Here is a 22,097-nt window from a genome sequence, read left to right on the forward strand (position 1 = left end):
ATACCGACCAACTTTGGTTGTTTTCTTCTGCAATATTTTTCTTTGAATTTAATTGACCGACTAATGTTGGTCGGTAGTTTCCGACCAACTTTGGTCAGTATATTAAAACGACCATCAAAATACCGTCCAAGCGTATTTGGTCGCGTTTTGGTCGGTAATTGGCCTAACCGACCAAAGTTGGTCGGTTTTTTTGGTCGGTATTTACCGGATTTCTAGTAGTGTCTGATCTTCTAAAGGGAAAATTTCAGTTGATGCACAAGATCGAAAGGGAGCCTTGGCGTAACTTGTAAAGGGCTTTTCTTTAGTTTGGATGAAATGGATCATGTCTGTAAAATACTGTATTGAGTAATAAAAGATCTTTGCTTCAAACTTTGAATGTAAGTGGACAAGTGAGGCATGCTCAGTTGGTAAAGCACCTCCACCCACGACCGTTAAGTCCTGGGTTCGAGTCACGCTTAAGGAGTGTGGAAACACTATAGATCCTCCTATTTTGAGAGGGATTAAAAAAAAATGTCGCTAACAAAAAGTACACACAAGGGATATGCCTTCTTATCTCATATCTTAAGTAGAGAGATTTGTTCCAATTTTGTGGAGTGAGATATTTTACCAACTCCCGCTCGTTTGCGACACTTATTACCAATCTCGGATCTTTATTTTAAAGGTATGGATTTGTTCCTGGTGCTTTTTTCCTGTCACGCAGGTTCTTTTTTGTCCGTAAATTATGCAAGAAAAAGATAGCTTCCAGCAAATGTTTACTATCTTCAATAATAGCTTTAAGGGGGTGGATAGTTTATGTTCTTTTCTTTGATAAGCTGGACAACAAGTAGGCAATTCAACACCACTTGCAGTTCTTTATGACCAATTTCTATTGCTAAACCAACACTTAAAAAACTACGATTGATTGTACACTATCTGATACGATAATTTAATTGATTGATTATATCCTGGCATGCATATTAATCCAGCAACCACCATGTAGAAAGTGGGGAATAGAGTCGAATGAATACAGAATACAGAAGATTCATATATATAGTTTTTGCAAGTCGAATAATAGGAAATCCAACGCAAAAAACATACCGTTATATTTTAAAATTAGAAGACTTGATGATACATTTTTCCCAATGCCAGAGTATGGAAGATGCATAGTACACAAATACTACCATCCTATTCAGTGAAAATCTAGTCAACAAATCACAATAATTACAGTGTAGTATGAACTCGGGGCAGATGTAGATCATAACTTATGGGTTCATCTGAACCTATAGCTTTGGCTCGGACCATGTATATGTGTTTAAAAAATTCACTAAATAAATACAAATAATGGATGTCGAACCCTATAAATCAAATGGAATGTAGTAGAATCCGAAACTTGAACCAGAATGGTCAAATCCACCTCTGTACGAACTAATAAAGCGAACATTTCTTATTTCCCTTTATTTTTTTTCCATTGATACACTAGTCAAATTGGAATGTTGATAAATGATAATGCATATGAGTAAGAATGGTATATCATTTACAAAAACATATCATAAAGCATCTCAGTTACATTTTGTTGGGCTACTTACAAGACTGTTGTAAATACATGTTAGTAAAAGAGGCTACTTCATAATGTTCTACTTCTGTAGACTCAAAAAAACTGGAAGTTCATTATGTTGGTTAAGTGTTGCTTTTACTATGCACTTATCTGAGCTGAAATGTAGGACTCAACTTCAGTATCTTCTTAGCCAAATTGCGAATATCTTCTCGTGAAGATTCAGTAGATATTCGTACAAGTTCATCCAATGCTCCACTCAACACGAAATCTCTAGCATTACCCTCTGCCATAGCCATTAGGAAAAAGTCATTATTCAGCTCAGATAAGAACCTGTAGGTTACTAAAAATGACTTCAAAGGGAAATAAAGAAATTATCAACGAGTGAATGAGTAGCATATGTGAAATAGTTAACAGTAGAAGTGTTTGCTGAAATTCAAATATACAAAACAAAACTATTACTTGACCATAGTAGTTTCTAATACAGGAAGGGAGCCTAGTAGCAACGATCAAGTTATCTCTATATAGGTCACGAGTTCGAGCCGTGGAATCAACCAATGATGCTTGCACTAGGGTAAGCTGCCTACATCACACCCCCTTGGGGTGCGGCCCTTCCCCAGACCCTGCATGAACGCAGGATACTTTGTGCACCAGGCAGCCCAATTTTTTTTAGTAGTTTCTAATACAGCTTCCGGGGAAGAAAGAAGTATGAGAATTGGTACATTAGAACTTTAAAGTATATTATGCCGCTTAACTCTTGTATGAGGTGGATAAACCGCAAGTAAGTAAGAAGTTTTTGCTACTCGATAATTTGATGCTTGATAGTAGGCTATATAGTTGATATTTACACCTTAATATGACCATACTTCGTGGTTGTTTTATAGAAAAATTGCCAACAAAAATGCTCTGAATAGTGTTCTTTTGTTTCGCAGGGAATATTATATGAGAGGAAGCAACATGGAGTGTTTTGGAGGCAATAATGTGAAGAAAACGCCCACTCGAGAAGTACCCGAGCACTAAGAAGCAGAAAATGGCCTGGGCAAGAAGTCCACCGCGATAGATTAAACTCGTGAGGCAGAAAGGTCAGCTCTCACCGCGGTCGACCGCGACCGCGGTGCACTGTTCACGCTGCTGGAAGTTTGAGGACCAAAGTGTAATTTCGGGGAAACTTTTGTAAACCCTTATAAGCTTTAGAAACTCGCCCAAGATTGTTCTAAGTTTTTCTAAAACTACTTTTGGAGGCAAGAACAAGTGTGAGAAGATCAAACAAACATTAGAGTTTTTCTATCTCCTTTTAATTCTTGCAATTTTACATTATGAACAATTTAGTAGTTCTCTCTTATTTTGTTATAAGTAGTTAAACACTTATCTAAGGTTGATGGAATTGTTGGTCCTCAAATATTTTTTCCTAAACAATTTTTTTTTTTTGGCAATCCGCTAGGCAAGCGCCTAAGGGTAGTTTTTTATTAATAAAAGAAAAGAAAATACAACAATTAGGAAAAGTACAAATAAGGGGGACAATAGCACCGGTATTGTTACCCATATGCCTTGGCTATATAATCACTCCTATGCGCCTCACACTGCCTTATGATGACAGCCTCATGTAGAGGATTCATGGTGTAGCTGTCGGCAACGTCTCACGAGGGCATATAATCTCATAGCCATGTGGATATTTTTCCAACGTCGGCAACAATTTATTTTTTATCTAGAGTAGCTAAACAATTTATTTTTTCCATTTTCTCTTTTCTCTTTTCTTCTTCTTTTAATTTTAAAACCCAAATCCCCCATTACAATAACCCCCCCCCCATTGTCAATCTCTCTCTCTCTAAACCCTAACCCCCCAATACTCTCTTCTCCTTCTTCACTCACACTACCCCCCCCCATCTTCATTCATCTCCTCTTTCCTACCTTAAGGTATGATTCTAACCCTCCCTTCTCTTTTCTTTTTGTATTTTGTTGTTGTTTATGATAGTTTGAGGTTGATATGGTGTTGTAATTGTTGTAGATGTTTTTGTAGTTTCTTCTCCTTGTTTTTTCTATTTTAATTTCGTTTATGAGAACGTTTGGTGAAGGGGCTGTGTAATTAATGTTTGGAACGGTGTTTGTTGGTGGGTGATTGAATGACACAAGTGTGGAGTGTGTTGGTGTAGTTGTATACTTGATTTGGGAGGAGTTTTGATAGACTCATGAGGGCTAAATGTGTTTGGATAATGCCCCGCCCATAAGGTGTTTTGAAAATTGCCCCAATGGAGATATAAGGAACTATTGTGACATGGTTATGGTGAAGTCTGAGTAACCATCCATAGTCACATATTTTGCGCACTCACTAATAGGCGTTTCGTTATTTGACAGGTGCAATGAGTTCAGCTAGAAAGAGACGAAACACCAGGCCCTCCACTAGTGGATCGGGAGGCTCCTCACGAGCTAGGAGCCAAGCCAGTGCACCTCAGTTCGATAGCACTCGGTTTGTATCCAGAGCAGCGGAGGATAGGTACAACCAGAAAGCAGCTAAGAAGTTACAACATGAGGTGCACATTGATCGCACGGCTTTGGAGGTGGAATGCCCCAATATGTTTAATGAGCTGAGGCGGTGTCAGCTGGACATCTTCTTCGAGATACCGGAGGAGGCTAATGTTCAACTAGTAAGGGAGTTCTATGCGAACTTGCCAGAACATGAGAATGGGATTGTGACGGTGCGCAATACCCCGGTAAACGCATCCCTCGACACCATCCGCAGGGTATACAGGCTACCAGTGTTTCGGGGTGAATTTGATCCTTATCGTACTTTTAGCGATACACGGGCCTTGTGGGGAACTCTTCTTGATACTATTTGTATGCCGGACGGAGAACACCTATGGATCAAGCACAGGATTACTCTCAACTCCCACTGTCTGAATTGGGAGGCTAAGTGTTGGCTCACCATTGTCAACAGTCGATTGTTGCCATCCAGCAACACGACAGATGTTAATCTACCACGAGCGTCCACAATCCACTGTTTCATGTCCCACAGTGATTTTGATGTGGCCCGGCTCATCCATGAAGAGATGTTCATTAGATCACCTGAGCTAACCAAGGGCCACTACTTCCCTTCGCTGATCACCCGGTTGTGCCGTATTGCTAGAGTCCCTGAAGACCCTCGGGTTGATGGGAGATTGCCACTAAAAGCCCCGTTCCGGGCGAAAAAAATTGGAATTGGACGAGAGCCGGTGGTGAATGTTGATGACTGATGATGATGATGAGGTAGCTGCGGTTCCTCCTCCTCCGATAGTTGATGTGGCAGGCCCATCTCAGCCACGCCGGAACACCCGTATGACAGCTTTGGAGCACTGATTTGGGTGCCCGTGTTGATGCGGTGGCTAAGAGGCAAGTGAAGTCGGAGAAGAAATTCTAGGCTGGTTGAGAGCGTTGGGACGTGCGTGCAACGTGAACCCAGAAACTGTCTCCGATCAGGAGTGAGCCTTCAGGGAAGTTCCTTAACCTCACTGTTCTTTAAATTTTTAAACCATGGGGACATGTCTTCGTTTTAAGTGTGGGGCGGGGATACTTCATTGTATGTCTGTAATTGTAGGCATAGTTGGGTGTTATCAATGCTAATTCCAGAAAAGGAATAATAGGAGGAAATAAAGAGGAAAAAGAAGCCAATAGCTCTCGATGATTATTGCATTACTACCTGACATGCATGATGACCAAGTTTAATCCATCAACTGCATAAGGCTGCAGCTGTGTGACCAAGACAGAAAAAATGGAACATGAAGAAACTGATGCAGTTTTTTCTTGTTTGAGAGGATTCACACCTAGACAAATGCATATGTTAAGCTCGGGAACAATACAGGAAGCACAAACATATGTTACCCAACACTTAAAGTTACCATTAGCCATAGTCACGTTAAGATTAACTATCAACAACAACCACGCCGCAGTCCAAAACAAGTTGGAGTCGAGATATGAATCCTCACTCTTTTTCTTTTTAAGCTCAACTCATACAGATGACAAAAATGATTTTCAAGGATATGCAGGCGGGAAATTGATTAATAACTACAGAATCCTTAATAATATTAGTTATATGTTCAACAGAGTTACAAAAACACTCTGTTTTACCTTTATGTTTTCTTCTCATTTCAATTTGAATGTATGTATCTAGAAACTTGCAAAATGTAATCTTTACTTTTTAAGTACTATAAATAACTTCATATATGGTCATTTTGAGGCAGAGAGTATTATATCCCCAGACAAGCACTTGCCAAGGAACAAACTAGGCCAGAAGGTTTAGCTGTTTTCAACTATCATAAAAACTATATACATCTGCATATTACTCTAATAGGTTTCCTGAATCATCATCTATAACAAGAAATAAGTTTGGACAAGTAGCTAACCATTTTGTGCCAAATGGCAAAGAGCAAGTTCAATGTGGCGCTTTGTCGAAGAAGAAGCACTGTTAGAGTTGGTTATCAACCATCTTAGAACACCATCTTCCATAAGAGTAGAACGGCCTTTCCTATGTCCTGGAAAAATAATACAAGTCAAGAGCATGCTACAGGAAAATAGTAATTACATCCACGTCTGAAGCATGCAAACCTTGAATTGTTCCTCGTGATTCACACTTTGCAAAGTTGGCCAATCCTCTGGCAACCTGAGCAATGACGTCAATGTTTCCAGATCTAGCCATTTCTAACAAAGCTTTAACAGCTCCATCTTCTCTCAACGTAATATGTAACTTTTCTGTCATAAAACCATAAATGAACAAATCATCCAGCCAGAGGGTCAAGGAAACAGAATGTTTCTTTTAATCCAAAAGATGTTGAGGAAGATAATGCATTGCGAACAACTAGCACTAGTCACTCCACGAATGCACATGAAAGTAGAAAGCTTAGCGAACATAATGCAAATTAATTCTCCATCTTTTGTGCAGAGTGACTACACATACTACAGTATAACCTACCGTTTCCACACAAATTTGCAATTGCTCCTGCGACCATTCGAAGAGTTTGGGGGTCATCAGTTCTGACAGCTGTATTGGATAAAAGTCGAGCACCTCCTTTACTTGATATTAATGCTTGATTCATTTCTGAACAGGTTAAAATTTGAAAGTTTTCAGCACAAAGCAAGTAAAATTGGAAGCATCAGCTCTTTACAACAGATTAATGTGAAAAGAAAAGAGCTTTTAGAGGGCTAAAACATCAAACTGACTGGATAATAGTCAAACTGTGTTTTTCTCCAGAACATCATAGTGAGCTTAGATCAGATATGCAATTCTATTCAGATGTTTACACCTTTAATCTGGAAAAAATAGACAGATTGATGCACAAGATTACTGTCACTTGAACGTTCTATAATGAATGGTTTAAAGGAAATTCCTGTGGTTTTTGAAAGTTGAAGAAGGGAAAGGAAACAAAGGAGTGTTTATATCCTGAATAGTTCTGCACCTGGCAGCCTCCTCCTTTTGTTTGTTTTTATTGTTAGCTTTCTGTTTTTTCTTATTCCACATTTTCATCTGTCCTTGTCCTCTAAATAGATCAGTCAAAGCTCCTGGGCCCAGTTAACTGGTTCTACTGGATTGCATCTAATACAACAACAACAACAACAACAACAACAACAACACCGACCCAGTAAGTGGGGTCTGGGTAGGGTAGTGTGTACGCAGACCTTACCCCTACCCGGAAGGAGTAGAGAGGCTGTTTCCGAAAGACCCTTGGCTCAAGAAGATGGAAAAGACGAGAAGAGAAGGGAAAGAACAATATATTAGTACCATCGAACAGAAACCAAAGAAATATAATTAGCATTATAAGAACTAGAAAATAGGTGAAATGCAATAACAAAACCAGAAAATAAGCCAGATGCTATAGAAACGTAAGGATAGGGAGAACACAACATAAATCCCTAGCATTCTAAGACCACCCCTATCGAACTAGCCTCGCCCCTAGACTCGACTACGTCCTAACGTACAACCCTAATGCTCGACCTCCACACGTTCTTATCAAGGGCCATGTCCTCGAAAATCTGCAGCAACGCCATGTCCTGTCTAATCACCTCTCCCCAATACTTCTTAGGCCGCCCTCTACCTCTTCTCGTCCCCGCCAGGGCCAAACTCTCGCACCTCCTCACCGGAGCATCAGGGCTCCTCCTCCTCACGTACCCGAACCATCTGAACCTCGCTTCCCGCATCTTGTCATCCATAGGAGCCGCGCCCACCTTCTCCCGAATAACTTCATTCCTAATCCTATCCATCATAGTATGCCAGCACATCCACCTCAACATCCTCATCTCTGCCCAATTGCGTCTAATATTCTTCTTTTATGGCTAGCACAAAGAAGAATATCCTAACTTACCTCATCGACATTTTAAAAAGAGATGGAAACATGGTTATAAAGGTTCCAGTGAATGAAAAAATCCACACCGAGGAAATTCTTAGAACAGATGAGTATATAATGAAGAAAAGATTCTAAAGTACCATTCATTGCCAAATTGGCAATAGCTCCAGAAGCCACTCTGAGTATAGTTGTATTTTGGGATGATTGCAGCAGCATGAGAAGCGCATCTAAACCACCTTCCTGCACAATCTTTTCCTGATTGCCGTCTGAAATAAGAGAAAAGGACTTAGTTTTTGACTCTGCGTTGATTTCTTTTTCATGAATCAAAATGACAATAACTTGTTCATGCCAGTCTTGTGGAGTTCAATCAGGTTCTGGACCTAGTAGGAATGGTAGAGCACGTTGACTTTCATGCTGCATGGCTGTCGTCAGCTCGTGTCGTGAGATGTTTGGTCAAGGTGATAAAATGGTGGGCTTAAAAATCTCTTCTTCACCTCTCTTCCTCTCAATTCTGATTGATTAGCCAATTACATTTGTTATATAACATTAAGCACCAAAATCTATGTAATAACCAAAATAAAAACCTAATGTCATTCACCTCAAATGCACATATTTGTTGATATGTTTAAAGGTTTAGGAAAGATATTTTGCAACTTTGCAATTTATGCCGTAACTCTAATAATGTCATGGCTTTTTGTGAAGTTGCAAGAGGTAATTCAGAGTATCTGCCCAGCCAAAGAACCATCCTTTTCAGTTACCATTCCAACAAAGATTTATATCAAGCTACTCTGTTTGATGCTATCGACAAACACACCATAGTTTTGACACTTGAATACAACTCAAAAGTCAGCTATACAGACCTTCAGCTGCAAGATTGGCTACCACTTTCACAGCATGAATTTGGACATCCAAATCGGCTGATGACAACAAAGAGATAATCTTCTGGACACCAACTGAATTGCAAAGTCATTAAACCTAGTTAATTTAAGGACTCCAAAAGATAAATCGAAAGAGACATGATTATGCTATTATACAGCAACACTGAGACCTGACTTTAGAATTTAAAAAATTTACCCTCTTCAATTATCTTTGTCATGGTGTTCTGATGGGCAAAAATTCTCTCCCTTGATTCAGTTGATCTGTGCATATTGAATGATCCACTGGTTGTATATTGCTTCATATATGACTTCTTCTCCTGTAAATATCAGATGTTAACTCTAACCAAGGTTTATAATTGACAAGGAACTCCCATGGTAACACTTACCTCAAAGCCATCTTCACTCTCAGGCACAAGCTTCTTCATATTAAACAGCTCATTTTCAGCAGCTTTCCTTTGCTTTTCCTCGATTAGAAGTGTTTGTCTCACTTCGTGTAGTTCGTCATGCAATGCTTTCTAACGGATCATGTTAAGGAAGCAAAGATATCTATAAGTACATTTTCCACTTACAGAATTTATGTTTTTGTTTATGCAATAGAATGCGAAAACATTTCCTGTTCTTGCTGTTTCCTTTTTCACTTTTTTTTTTCTTTTGCAGGAGGGTTGAGAGGGAAGGTGGGCATTGTAATATAATTTAAGTGAATTAAACATTAATCAGAACCTAGAGGGGACAATGTTAGTGTGCTTAACATACCTTTTCTGATAGTAGAACCTGATATTCTGTTTTTAATGTCTGAAGTTCCTCCACAGTTGGTTCATACAGCTGATGCATGTCTTCTAATCTGGATCTAAGTGCATCGATCTCTTTTTCCCTCTGAATCTACAATCAGGAAAAGCAATATGAATCCTCATTTACCATGTTCTCGATTTTAATTAATCTCAAGCAAACATTATATAAAATTGAAATAAAAATGAAAAGTGCTAGAAGTTCTCTATAAACAGTTATTGAGCTTCACCTTCGCTGAGGTTTCATGATCAGTAAATTGTTCTTCAATTGCATGTAGTTGTTCCTTCACATTTTCAACATGAGAATGCTCATCTTTTAACTGTTGTTCCAATTGTGCTATTTTCTCCTCATACATCAGAGTAGTGTCTGCAAGTTCCTTCTGATATATAGATGTTTGCTTTAGATGATGCTTTTTAAGGACAGAAGAAAAAAACAGAATTAGTTTCTTTTACATAGCAACCTAGGTCATAGAAACAAAAATGGGCTCCTAATTAGTTTCAGCATGATGACAAAAGAAAATTAGATTAACTTCATTGTACAGGCTAATTATAGGCTTTTACAACTTCATTATGCGTAAGTTGATTTTTGCTAAGAAAAAACTTTTAACAAAGTAAGAGCCATGGATTCAGAAAAAAAATTGGAAGTGGATGTCTTATAAAGCAAAAAGAGCATTCCAGTTTAAATGGTGAACCTGCATTAATTCCTCAAGGCCTGTTAATTGCTCCTTCATCAGTTCTAATTGTTGTTGAGCATTTTCAGAGTGAGCACGCTCATCTTCTAATTGCTTCATCAGATCAGCTATCTTCTTCTCATACGATTGAGTGTTCTCAGCAAGTATTTTCTGATATGATGAATTTTCTAGCTGTCGTTGCTACTAACAGAAAACCAACAAGGTTAGTGCCTCAAGCGAATCAATGAGAAGACGATGTCCAGTTTATGACAGAAAACTGGACTCAAAGCTACTAAAAAAGCATAATATCAGGACCATGAAGCAAATTAAAGTTCCAAATCTCCAAATCGCCAACTACTTAAAGAATATCATAGTAAAAATTTCAATTTCCACAAGAACATTTCAGTAGGAGTTCAGCAAGTACATGAAATGGTTTGAAGTCGACCTTAATAATATAATCTATAACATGACAAATTTTTAATTTCCACTGATTATTCAACAAGAGTTTAGACAGAAAACCAGAGAGGTTTGAAGGGCTTAATATTCGTTGTAAAATAAATAAATGAAAGAAACATATAACCAAGACGTGAGGAAAAATAAAAAGAAAGTGAGACTTGGAAAACAAAAGAAAACTAATTTCTTTTTTATGAGAAAACAAGTTCCTTACAGCTGACTTATTTGATAGTTACTTTCTAAAGCAATACACTGTTTCTTTTGATAAGGAATGTAAACAATACATTTATCCAATGTGGAACACTAATACATACACTAGTATGTCGGTACATATGCAACTTAATTACTAAGTCTAACAGAGGAAATAGGTAAAGGGGAATATATAAAAGGATAAAAAAATAGCTCTGTATAACTTTCAACAGAAATATGTGAAAAGAGCATAATTGGTCAACCACATACCTTGCTCTGCTTTAAACTCGTTTCAAGGCGCACAACCTCATCCTGCAATAAATTATTATGATTTTTCTCTATGTTGAAGTCTTTCAGTACGTTTTCCAACTCCACTTTTAAACAGCCATTCTCCTTCTCCAGAAGCTGAAATTAGATAAGACTAGCTTAGGAGCCTTAGGCTACTGGTTTGAGAAAGTTCAAAGTTTGCAGGGGTTGGAACTAAATGCTCATTGTTAGTAAAACATTTGAAAAAAGAAGTCATTCGGCCAAACATACCTTGCTATTATTAAAATCTGATTCTAGCTTCACAATCTCATTTTTCATTGAATTGCTCTGTTTCTTCTGGCGATTTAACTCCTCCAACAGATTTTCAACATCAGACATCAAGCGACTGTTTTCTTTCTCTAGAAACTGCAGAGGATACAATGCATGCAGGGAAATAGAAATCATGGAAGTAAATTATATCAGTTCACTAACCTTCAGAATGAGAAGAAATATAAAAAGGAGAAGATGGCATAAGGATTCCTTGTTTAACAAGCTCAACCTCAGAGAAAGCATATGTATAGAAATCCAATCTCAAAAGCAAAACAAAAGAGGTCAAAAGAATTACCTCGGACCTGGCAACTATACTTCTCTCTGCTTCAGTAAATGATGTTTGACACTCTCTGAGTTTTTTCTCCATAGCCATTTGGTCATTTGCCCTAAACTTTTGCTGCCTATCAACCTCCATAGTGAGTTGCTCCACTTGAGTCTCTAGCTTACGGCATAAGTTCTCGTAATCAAATTCTTCTCTCAACTTTACTGAGTTAACTATTTTCATAGCCTGTATAAAGCGGTGAATGTTAGCTCATGTGGCAAGAAAAATGTGAAGTGTCAACTTCAAAACAGCATAACAGGTATAATATATCAGCAGTAGCGCAAACTTTTTGGGTCATAAATTGGCAGAATGCAGTCTGTCATGTCATGATTAGCAACAACGACCCAGTAAAATCCCACAAGTGGGTCTGGGGAGGGTAGTGTGTACGACGACCTTACCCATACCCCGAGGGAGTAGAGAGGCCGTTTCCGAAAGACCCTCGGCTTAAGAAGACGAAAAGAGACAATATCAATACCACCAATAGAAAACATAGGAAAAATAACATCATGAAAATGAGAAAGTAGATGCAAAGCAAAAGCGATGGACAGGAAAAGGTAATAAAAGGCTCTCTGTAGATCAGTTCATATTTTGCTTTCAAGTGTGTAACTTCTTATAAGAAGGCTCTCTGTAGATCAGTTCAATGATAAGCAGAATAAGGCTAAGCTGCTGCATTGGCTGAAAGCACAGACGAACTACTTCGTTCTCTGACATATGCCGAATGTTATAGATAAAAGAGAGCTTAGGCATTCAAAACAGAGACAAGAATCAAGTTGGTTGAAAGACCAAATGGTTAACACTCCTTCAATATGAGAGATACTTGTAGTAAAGACATGAGTCTCTGCGGAACCAGATTAAAGATAAGATGACAGATTGTGCAAGTATAATTCAGTAGGAAAACTGAAGACAGTTGAGAGGCTAAAGGACTATAAACAAATTGTTGAACGTAATAAAAGAGCACCAATCTCACCCGTTGTCCAAACATTATTGTGCTTGTGGTCTCTGCATAATGTCGGGAAGATGGTCCAATAGTTACAATAAGTGAAGTTCGTGCAGAACCTGTTTCATTAGCTTATATTATTTTCAAATAATCAAATACCAATAAAGCCAAGAATTGCATTCACGTAATACAAACTTACAGCCTAGGCTGTCAAACACAAATTAGATACAAACCATAGAAACCGTCACAATCAGGCATGATGAGCAATTAGTGTATACAGAAGTGTACAGTCCATACTCCATCCAGTAATGAAAAATTCAATAGTCAAGTCATAATTAGACATGTGTCTAGAGAAATAGATAGATCGAGTGATATTTTAGCTTTCAGGAAAGGAAGAACAGAAGTTAGTCACAATTATCTGCAATAGCTACCAAAACCTTTCCCATACAACATGCAATCTAATATCTGGAATCAACTTAGACATGAAAATTCATTCTTACGCATATAAAAGCCACATAGATATTCATTTTACTGAGCATTAGCTTGAATCAATTCAACTGTTATCTTCTTTATCACTTCACAAGGAACATACATTTCTTAATCAAAAAAGAAGGAACATTCTTTGTTGTGAACTTATATGTTAATTGAAGATCAATGAGGTACAGGTAGTGGTAGATGTAGTTTTTTTTAGTAATGGTAGTGTCTATCTCCCATCAACACAGATACCTACATTGCTCGGATTCTTTGAAAATGTCATCGGATGCGTGTCGGATCCTCCAAAAGTAGTACACTTTTTAAGGATCTGACATGGATGCGGTGGCCTTTTGGAGAGTCCGTGCAATATAGACAGATACTAGGTAACTCTACCCAGTAAAGCTTATGCAGCTAGTAAAAAATTAACTAGCGTTATTTTCTCCCTTGATGGGAATTGAACTTTGGTCTCTCATGGTGGAAACAACCTCTCTACTCCCTCGGGGTAGGGGTAAGGTCTGCTTACACACTACCCTCGACCTCACTAGTGGAATTTTACTGGGTCGTCATCGTCGTCGTCGTCGTCGTCGTTGTTGTTGTTGTTGTTGTTGTTGTTGTTGTTGTTGTTGTTGTCACTCATGGTGGATGTAGGGTAAAATTATTTGAGGTCATATAAAGCAGGAATTTATTTGGGAGGCCAAATAATAGATTTTTGAATAGAGTGTTCACGCCAAACTCCTTGGGACAGGATACTACTTACTAATATATATATCCACATGTAGAAAAATACACAATAAATTTTTAAAATATATTTATAGTAGTGAAGAGCTAGAATAACTAACTCCACGGACTGAGAGGACAAGTAGTTCAAGTGAAGAAGATTCAAACATTACAGTGAAAGAACAGGGCATAAGAGCACATGCTCTTACATACAAACAATCAAACATACAGTGAAAGAACAGGGCACAAGATTACACTTACTTGCAAGTAACCTCTACATGACAATGGACAATATTTTGAGATCTAAAAGAGCTAAAGTAAGTGAGAGAAAAATTCAAATAACCTCCAAATGAATCACGAAGAAGCCGTGTTAGTTTAGAATCTCTTGTAGGTATATGAGGACTGTTCTCAGCCAGGGCGTTTATACATTTTCCCAAAGAAGTAAGAGAGAGATTAATAAACTTAGCCTCTTCCAACAAGCGACCTTCACTCCCTGCAACACAGTGAAAGAATCAAAGACTATGTTTATTAATCTGGAGAATGAACCAAATAAAAGTAAGAGATTTATGAACATGTATTGCAGGCTTTCACTTCTTCAAGTTTCGATCACCACACTACCACAATGTCCCCACCTCCCAGAAACAGCCTATGTGTGAAGATTTCAAATAAGAAATCAAAATGAACTTGTAAGTTTGAATATAAGAATAACAAACCAGATTTGTCTATTCGCTCTGATCCTGCAAGATCAACTATTAGCAGCTTGCTTTTACGAACAATAGGTATCTGATTGCCATGTCTATCAGTTTTGCTGTCTTTCTCTCCAAAAGAAGAGTCGGTTTCTTCATCAATTTTTACAGATTTACGGATGTTAACCTGAAGAAGGATAAGTCAGGACAAATTAATAGAAATGTTACCTGTCTTGTAATAAGATTTTTTTTTTAAAAGCATGTTACGGTTCAGAAAACTATGTTAAACACTGTAGAGAAAGTGGACCTTGGCATAACTCAACCTCAAAAGCTAGCTCATAAGGAGAGGATTGCACACGATATATAAGAAAGCAATAGCTTATTCCCTCACCAATGTGGGACAATCTAACACCTTTCTGCACAGCCCAGGACTGGAGCGGAGCGTGGAAAAAATAATATGGGAGTCCAACATTATGCAATCAAGAATAACAATGGGTCTGAGTATAATACTGTGTAAAGAAAATGACAATGAGCCTAACTCAAATCAAAAGCTAGCTCATGAGGTAAAAATTGTCCAAAAACATATAAGGAGACAACAATTGCTTTCATTCACCAATGTAGGACACTCTCACACTCTCCGACAGACCTAGGACTAGACGTCTGGAGTGTGAATAAAATAACATGGGATTCGAACATTGCATAAACAAAGTACAGGAATGGATCTCGCTCTGATTCCAATGTACAGAAAATGGACATTGAGCTAGCTCAACCCCAAAAGCGAGCTCATGAGGTGAGAATTGGCTAGGCCCATATAAGGAGACAACAGTCTATTCCCTCATTAATGTGGGACACTCTAACACACATTGTAGAGAAATATATAGCACCATGAGACCTAGTGGCAATAGTTTGCAAAGAAAAGTAAATCGATCAAAAATGTTATGATAAGAATAAGTCATGAAAATAAGGTGAAAATACTTCGTGGACAACATTATAATTTAGATATCTGATAAGAAGCCAGGATAGACAGGCTTCAGAAATTGATGGAACAATTTTTCCTATCTATAGCTAATGCCACTATCGGAATTTGGTGGCATCTCCTTGGTGAAAGATGTACTGAAATTATCCTACAAATTCTTTCCGCGAAACCTTCTATACGAAGTATGCTTAATTTTAAAGATCTTAAATGCATGAGCCGGAACAGGAGAAATGGTCAAAATAAAGTTGTGTATCTTCGTTCCTCAACTTTTTGCAATAAAAGAATAGCCGAGGAGAGTTAATACATACCATAAGAATTGAATGGCTACGTGATGATTCGGTATTTAACTTAGTATTTGCTGCAAGACGGTTGGCTTCTCCAATTTGCAGTAGTTGCAAGAAGTGGTCAAGATCCTGAATCTTGACCACTGTAGCACCAGGGACAGATACTTCTCCAGTCTTAGCATCTTCGACAATTGGGATGTTTATCTTTTCAGGAGCAAGCAAATCTTGGATAGACTCCATGTACAACTGATGCATCAATTACAATGTCAGTTACTAGCCGTGAAACTCATAGATACAACGGACTCCATAACAACTAACAAATAAATGTTAGACCATTCGGAAGAAAATATATGGACAAATTTACACCACTACTGGTATAAACTTTTTCCTGATAAATTTAATGATGTGTTAAAGAATTAAAAGAATAAGTAGATGGAAATATACTAGGCGGCAATAAGGTACAGCAATAGTAAAAAGTTGCTTTGATGTGCTTCTTTTTCTAATTGAAAAGTCTGACCATGTGACAGTAATTACCGTCTCAAAAGGTTCTTAATCTCGACAAGAACATAGAAGTTATAGTGACCATTCAATCAAATGTTGAACCTCAAAATCTAGCATTGGTCATCACTCATCAAGCTACCCAGTTGAGAAGCATCGACATGTCCAACAACCAGAATGATGTCTTATATCTTTAATTCCCAAAAGAGCTTAGCATTGAACTGCCTCATTAATATATCTCAAAAAGTATTTTTCTCGTTGAAGAATACTTTCAAGGTAATGCTATCACATTTAAAATTTAACCGATTCAAGAGAATAAGAACACTTTCTACAAGCATTAAGTTGTAAAGGGCATTCACCTATTGTCCACTTCTCTTACATATTTCCAGTTTTTGGATCAGATGCAATGACTACATTAATTACAGTATAACCACCTTTCTCTAGAGTTGGGCAGTAGTAAGAAAATTTTACTGCTAACAAGGAAATAGAGGATGTCAAGATGCCAATAGAAACATCTGATGCTGGCTATCCCTAATGTTGAATGTATGAGATTAATAGTTAAAACTTCAAGCTATTCAACAAACTTTATACCTAATGAACAACCATTTTCCTGTCCGAGTTTTAAATTTTCTAAATGCAAAAGCAAACTGCGCGACAAACCAACAAACAGCATTAAAATCCAAATTCTTGGATTTTGCTTAGTCTTTGCTATCAGTGTACATGGATTCATTAATTTGCATATCTGTAGCTTCATAAGTTAAAATGCAGTGCTCTACTACATAAGATACAAACTCGGATACCTATGCAAACAGATTTCATCATGTTAACCAATATGAATACCTGCACATAGGACATCTCCACACTGTCAGATGCGGGGGTTGTATTGACAATAATATCCTCCAAAGCTCTAACCATGATGCCACGTTCCGAGACATCATCTTTACCCAATCTACCAAGTGTATAAGTCTTGCCAGTACCTGTTTGACCATAAGCCATAACTGTCCCATTATATCCATTCAACACGCTCTGCAAAAATCAATCAAATTACGTTTACGCAGATTAAACAAGAAATAAAATAGTCACACACAAAATCAAACCATGGTTTTGTTTCCTACAACATAAATCAAGAAAAAAAAGGAAGAAATCCATAGTTGTATAGCATAATAAAGGTTCTGTAGGTTTTACTCAAATAGAGAGCCACGTAAACCCTACTAGTATCTTTCATGTTTGTTAGGACAAAATAGTTTCACTGAACATTGGGATCACAAAATATCCATATCTTTCACCAACTCTAGAAGACAACATTAGTCTTAGATACACCTTTAATTGATCAGTCTAGCTTGTATTTAGTATGACATAAACTTTAACAGCCAACAAGAATGCACATCAATCAACCTCAAGTAACTTGAAATACAGTCTTAGTAAGTAATTACTAGTGATTAAATATATATTAAAAAAAGTAGCAATAGCATTTCTCACAGAATAGGAACGTGTGCTAATGTTGGTCTTTGGGAAGGGATGGTGTTTCATGGAAAGGCTGAGAAAGCAAGCGGTTTGTCTTAAGCTAACCGCTTCCTGGAAATTCTTTTCTGCTCTTTGGGGGCTTTTGGACCCCTCTCACTCTTTTTCATAGTTAGAAGGGAGAAGGAATCACAAAAAGGTCTGACAGGATTGCGACTGGCAGGTTCCAACAATAACTCAAGTTCTCCTACGCCTATTTAGCTAATTGGGCAGTTGGTAGAGGAAATTCACAGCTCTGATTAAAAGTTGGAATTTATTACAACAGATAATATCCAACTGCGGTGAAACTCAATGCCCTGATCATTGAATACAAGAGCTAACTATATCTTCCCGAGTCAAATGAATTATATACATAACTACATTTCATAACCTATCACTGCTTACTAGTAATCATCAACAAACTAAATAAAATAAACATTCCAATAAAAACCTATCATAAACCATAACCAAAAGCTACTAGCTTTTCATAACTGAATTACTCCCAAGAAGTTTCATGGACATTTAATGTAAACAAATACATGAAAACTTGCTAATTTCTATGATAGCACACTACAGAGTATAGACTACACTTCTATATCTTGTTCAACCCACTGTAGCTGCCACCACACCACTTACCTCAACTACAGGCTTTGCAACTGTCTCATAAACGCGCTTTTGCGAAGCACTTTCAGCAAAAACTTCATCAAACTTGTAAAACTCAGAATTCCAATTGTTCTTTCTCAGCTTTAACTTCTTGAGCTGCATGATTAAGGAAGTAGTTAGATCAATTTCGTAAGTTATAACGAATTCAAAGACAGGGAAAAAGACAAATAGACATGCAAATTCGCAGTAGAGATTAATCACCTCAGGCTGCACTTCAACGCAATCCGCAAAATCAGCATCTGAAAGAAGATCCTCGGCATTTCTTGGTCGAACTCTGACTGCTACTCTAACTCTTCCAGGTTCTAGGAAATTTCATTGTATTTGCTCAGTATGTTGCATGATTTTGACAAATGACCAAATTTAATGATGACATAAGATAATATACAACATGTACAAACAGGTCCACAGCACATAATATCTGACAATTGCATACTTACCACAATCCCTAACAAGGACTTAAGATGTGATTATCATTGCATATAACAACTCTAACTGAAATGGCGTATGGTATAAAAGCGGCTTGTATAGTAGATAATCCTAGGTAATGTGGGTGTTCACTACTCATTGATTGTTTCATGCAAAAGGTGATTTTTCTTATGCACATTACTTGAGCCTGTAGATCATTCCATTGTTTCCCCACCAATCAATTCATGAAAATTCCTTTATTGTTGTCACGTCATGTAACACCCCAGACTTTAGACAAAGTCCCACGTCGGCAAAACACAAGAGAGATGCTGGGTATATAAGTTAACAAGCCTTAAACCCTAGTGATGCGTTTTAAACCCGTGAGGCCTATGCCCAGAGCGGACAGTACCACTAGCGGGTTGGGTTGTTACAGATGCTTTGATACCATCTGTAGCAGCCCAGCCCGCTAGTGATACTGTCCACTCTGGGCCTAGGCCCTGACGCGTTTTAAACCCATGAGGGCCTAGGCCCATAGCTGACAGTATCACTAGCGGACTGGACTGTTACACGTCAATTGGGGCATGGGGGAACCTTAGAAGCAAAGTGCGGCCCTAATATTCTCAACAAAAATGAATCCTTTTGATAATCTCATAGAAGCCTAGAACTTTACCAAAAACCAGACTTTCTCCTATCCACTTTCCACTTGCAAAATTCTATGTTAAATAGTCTTACACATTATTCTCTTCTTTTTTTGGCTCAAACATGAAGGCTCTGTTGGTCAACCGTCACTCAATGCTCATGTGGATTTGGGAGATGAGGCCATATCCTAATCGGGGTTTAACCGGAAAAAAAAAATACTTTTTCCCTGGAATTGCAATTTTCTTTAGCATCCGGTTCTAATGTTAAATGGGCAATAGTATTAATGGACGTCGATATAAAGGAATAAATACAGAGTTTGAGATTGAGGTGCAGTTGATTGATTGATCGCTAACTTTGTCAGCACCTTTACTTGCACCAATAACATGAGCTGAATGATAGGGGGTAAAATGACTAGCGCATCACAACTAATTTAAAGGATCTCCACATTAAAAAATTTTCCAACATTTGTTAACCAAAGTTACACATCATGCACCCTACTCTCACCTCAAACACTTTTAATCTCACTTCCAGATAAAAACAAAAAATATACAGCTTTCCGTACCAAAATTCAACTTAGCTCTTCCTTTTCTATTTTCCTTTTTCATGTGTGGAAAAGACCCTTTTTATACAACTCAAATGTTATGTAACTGCCACATCAACAACTTCATGTCTGAACATTTTTCAAGAGTATTACTTCCTTGTCCCTTGTGTGTCACACTTTTCTTCTAGTCTGTCCCAGAAAAGGACACATTTTTTCTTTCTTAAACTCTATGTACATTCAGACATCCTCACTTAGAATGGAACGGAGGGAGTACAACTCAATCCTCAATAAATAAAAAACAAAACATAAACCAGTACAACCACAAACCCAGTAATATTCCATAAGTTGAGTTTGGGGAGATAGTGTGTATGCAGACCTTAACCCTACCCGGCAGGTAGAGAGGCTGTTTTTGAAAGACCCCCGACTTTTTTCACAAATACAAACACAAGACCCTCGAAAGGAAAAACACAAACCAGTAAGTACCCAAATACAAGAATGTTCATTTTTTCCATAACCACCAACAAAAACCAATTATAACAAGAAAATTCTAAATTCACTAACACAATATACCCATTAAACTTTTTCTAACAAAAAAGGTACCTGGGTCATTGTCTTGAGGAGGAGCTCGAATTCGTGAAGTGGGTGTAACAGAACGTCTTGAATTTATTTTCGAACGCTGTTGTTGCTGCTGCTGTTGTTGCTGTCCAGTGGCATTATTAACGTTACCATTAACAGCCCCATTATTTCTTCCAGAAGCATTATGAGGAGGTAATCTTTCAGACTTATGTGAAGATGATGGTCTACCTGTAGCATTAGAACTCGCCATTTTTTCAAATAAAAAACAAAACCCAGAAACCAAAAAATGGAGAAAAGGAATTCAGAGTAAGGAGAAATAGTTCATAAGAAGAGATGAAGAGAAATATAGAATATAGAGAGAGGGATTCACGTTAGGGAAAATTATAGATAATTTTATTAGAAGAGGACGGCACGTACAATATTTGATTGAGAAGTCGGATTTGAAAGCTTTAGATAAAAAAATTGAGTCTTTTGTTTTTTTCCTTTTCTTGAATTCCCGCCTTGTTTCTCTGTCCTCTTTTTTGGCTTTCATCCAATACTTGCATTGGAGCCCGACTATATCCGGATTCTCGCTTAGAACATCATTTGGGGGGACACGTTCTCTACCAAAGATTTTTTCATAACAATAATTCGAATCCAAGACATCTGGTTAAGAAAAAAGCAGTCTCATCCAGTGCATCATATACTTTGGTGGTCTCTCTTTGCCTTTTTCAAATGGTTTTGTGGGTACCTTAATTAATTAAGTGGACTTAATCTTGCCAAAAGATTTTTTCTATTTTGATCTAATGTAATAGTCTAATATTTAGTTAGGTGAAAATCTTTAAAGTTGATATCTTTATTTTGAAATTTGAAAAAAAAAAAAAAAAAGAAGGTATTTAGCTACCCATATACCTTGACTATCAGATAGGAAGATATTCTAATATTTTGTCTTTTACTAGAAATTAAAATTTGCCTTTCATGATTTTCATTCATTGAATGATAGGTACACTATAATGATAATTTAAAATTATACTTAAATAGACAATTAGGTGGAGATATGATAAAAGAAATTATTCACGATCAGATGCAGATGTAGTACACTAGTTATAAATTCATCCGTGCTTAATAATTTTGGCTCATAGCATATATAAGTGTTAAAAAATTTACCAAGTAAGCATAAATGATATATTTCGAATGCAATAAATGAAATGAGTTGTGATAAAATGTTAAATTCGAACTTGAACTCATAATATTCAAAATCCTAAAAATACCTATATACACGATAAACAAGAGTAATATATAGTGTTTGTTTGGAACCCGTAGAAATATATTACTTGTAGATATTTATAACATCAAAACATACTTTACCAACTTTCGAAGAGAATAAAGTGAAAGATATTTTAGATGAATCTGCAAAAAGGAAAAAGTTAAAAAGTGACTAGTGTACACGGTACCTTAAGGGGTCGTTTGGTATGAGGTATACGAAGATATAATGTTGATATAAAAATT

General features: G+C 37.3%; 1 protein-coding gene across 2 annotated transcripts; it reads right to left on the bottom strand.

Annotated features, from left to right (window-relative positions):
* Nucleotides 1-1,492: 1,492 nt before the first annotated feature.
* On the bottom strand, nt 1,493-21,021 carry LOC104229147 (kinesin-like protein KIN-UC). Of its 2 annotated transcripts, none has more exons than XM_070145633.1 (22): nt 20,634-21,021; nt 18,650-18,750; nt 18,422-18,544; nt 17,126-17,311; nt 15,812-16,033; nt 14,555-14,714; nt 14,185-14,334; nt 12,681-12,769; nt 11,687-11,899; nt 11,353-11,487; nt 11,086-11,220; nt 10,195-10,374; nt 9,733-9,882; nt 9,471-9,596; nt 9,104-9,232; nt 8,914-9,034; nt 8,700-8,792; nt 7,980-8,105; nt 6,471-6,596; nt 6,107-6,250; nt 5,905-6,033; nt 1,493-1,817 (listed from the first exon to the last, which is right to left on the bottom strand). In XM_070145633.1, exons 1-22 carry the CDS (start codon nt 20,857-20,859, stop codon nt 1,681-1,683), a joined length of 3,201 nt encoding a protein of 1,066 aa, XP_070001734.1. In that variant the 5' UTR covers nt 20,860-21,021; the 3' UTR covers nt 1,493-1,680. The 2 variants fall into 2 exon arrangements, with proteins under 2 accessions (XP_070001734.1, XP_070001732.1); XM_070145631.1 differs by having other exon boundaries at nt 9,733-9,912; nt 20,634-21,020.
* Nucleotides 21,022-22,097: the final 1,076 nt, after the last annotated feature.

The sequence above is a fragment of the Nicotiana sylvestris genome, chromosome 5 (genome assembly GCF_000393655.2).
Source record: "Nicotiana sylvestris chromosome 5, ASM39365v2, whole genome shotgun sequence".
Classification (NCBI taxonomy): domain Eukaryota; kingdom Viridiplantae; phylum Streptophyta; class Magnoliopsida; order Solanales; family Solanaceae; genus Nicotiana; species Nicotiana sylvestris.

What these genes read in the sequence shown, in the direction of transcription:
- LOC104229147 (XM_070145631.1), bottom strand. Translation starts at nt 20,859, where the DNA reads ATGGCGAGTTCTAATGCTACAGGTAGACCATCATCTTCACATAAGTCT. An exon ending in TTGCAAAGCCTGTAGTTGAG is followed by an intron (nt 17,312 to 18,421) that starts GTAAGTGGTGTG and finishes TGATTTTTGCAG; the next exon opens with AGCGTGTTGAATGGATATAA. An exon ending in GTATAGTTGCCAGGTCCGAG is followed by an intron (nt 11,488 to 11,686) that starts GTAATTCTTTTG and finishes TATCCTCTGCAG; the next exon opens with TTTCTAGAGAAAGAAAACAG.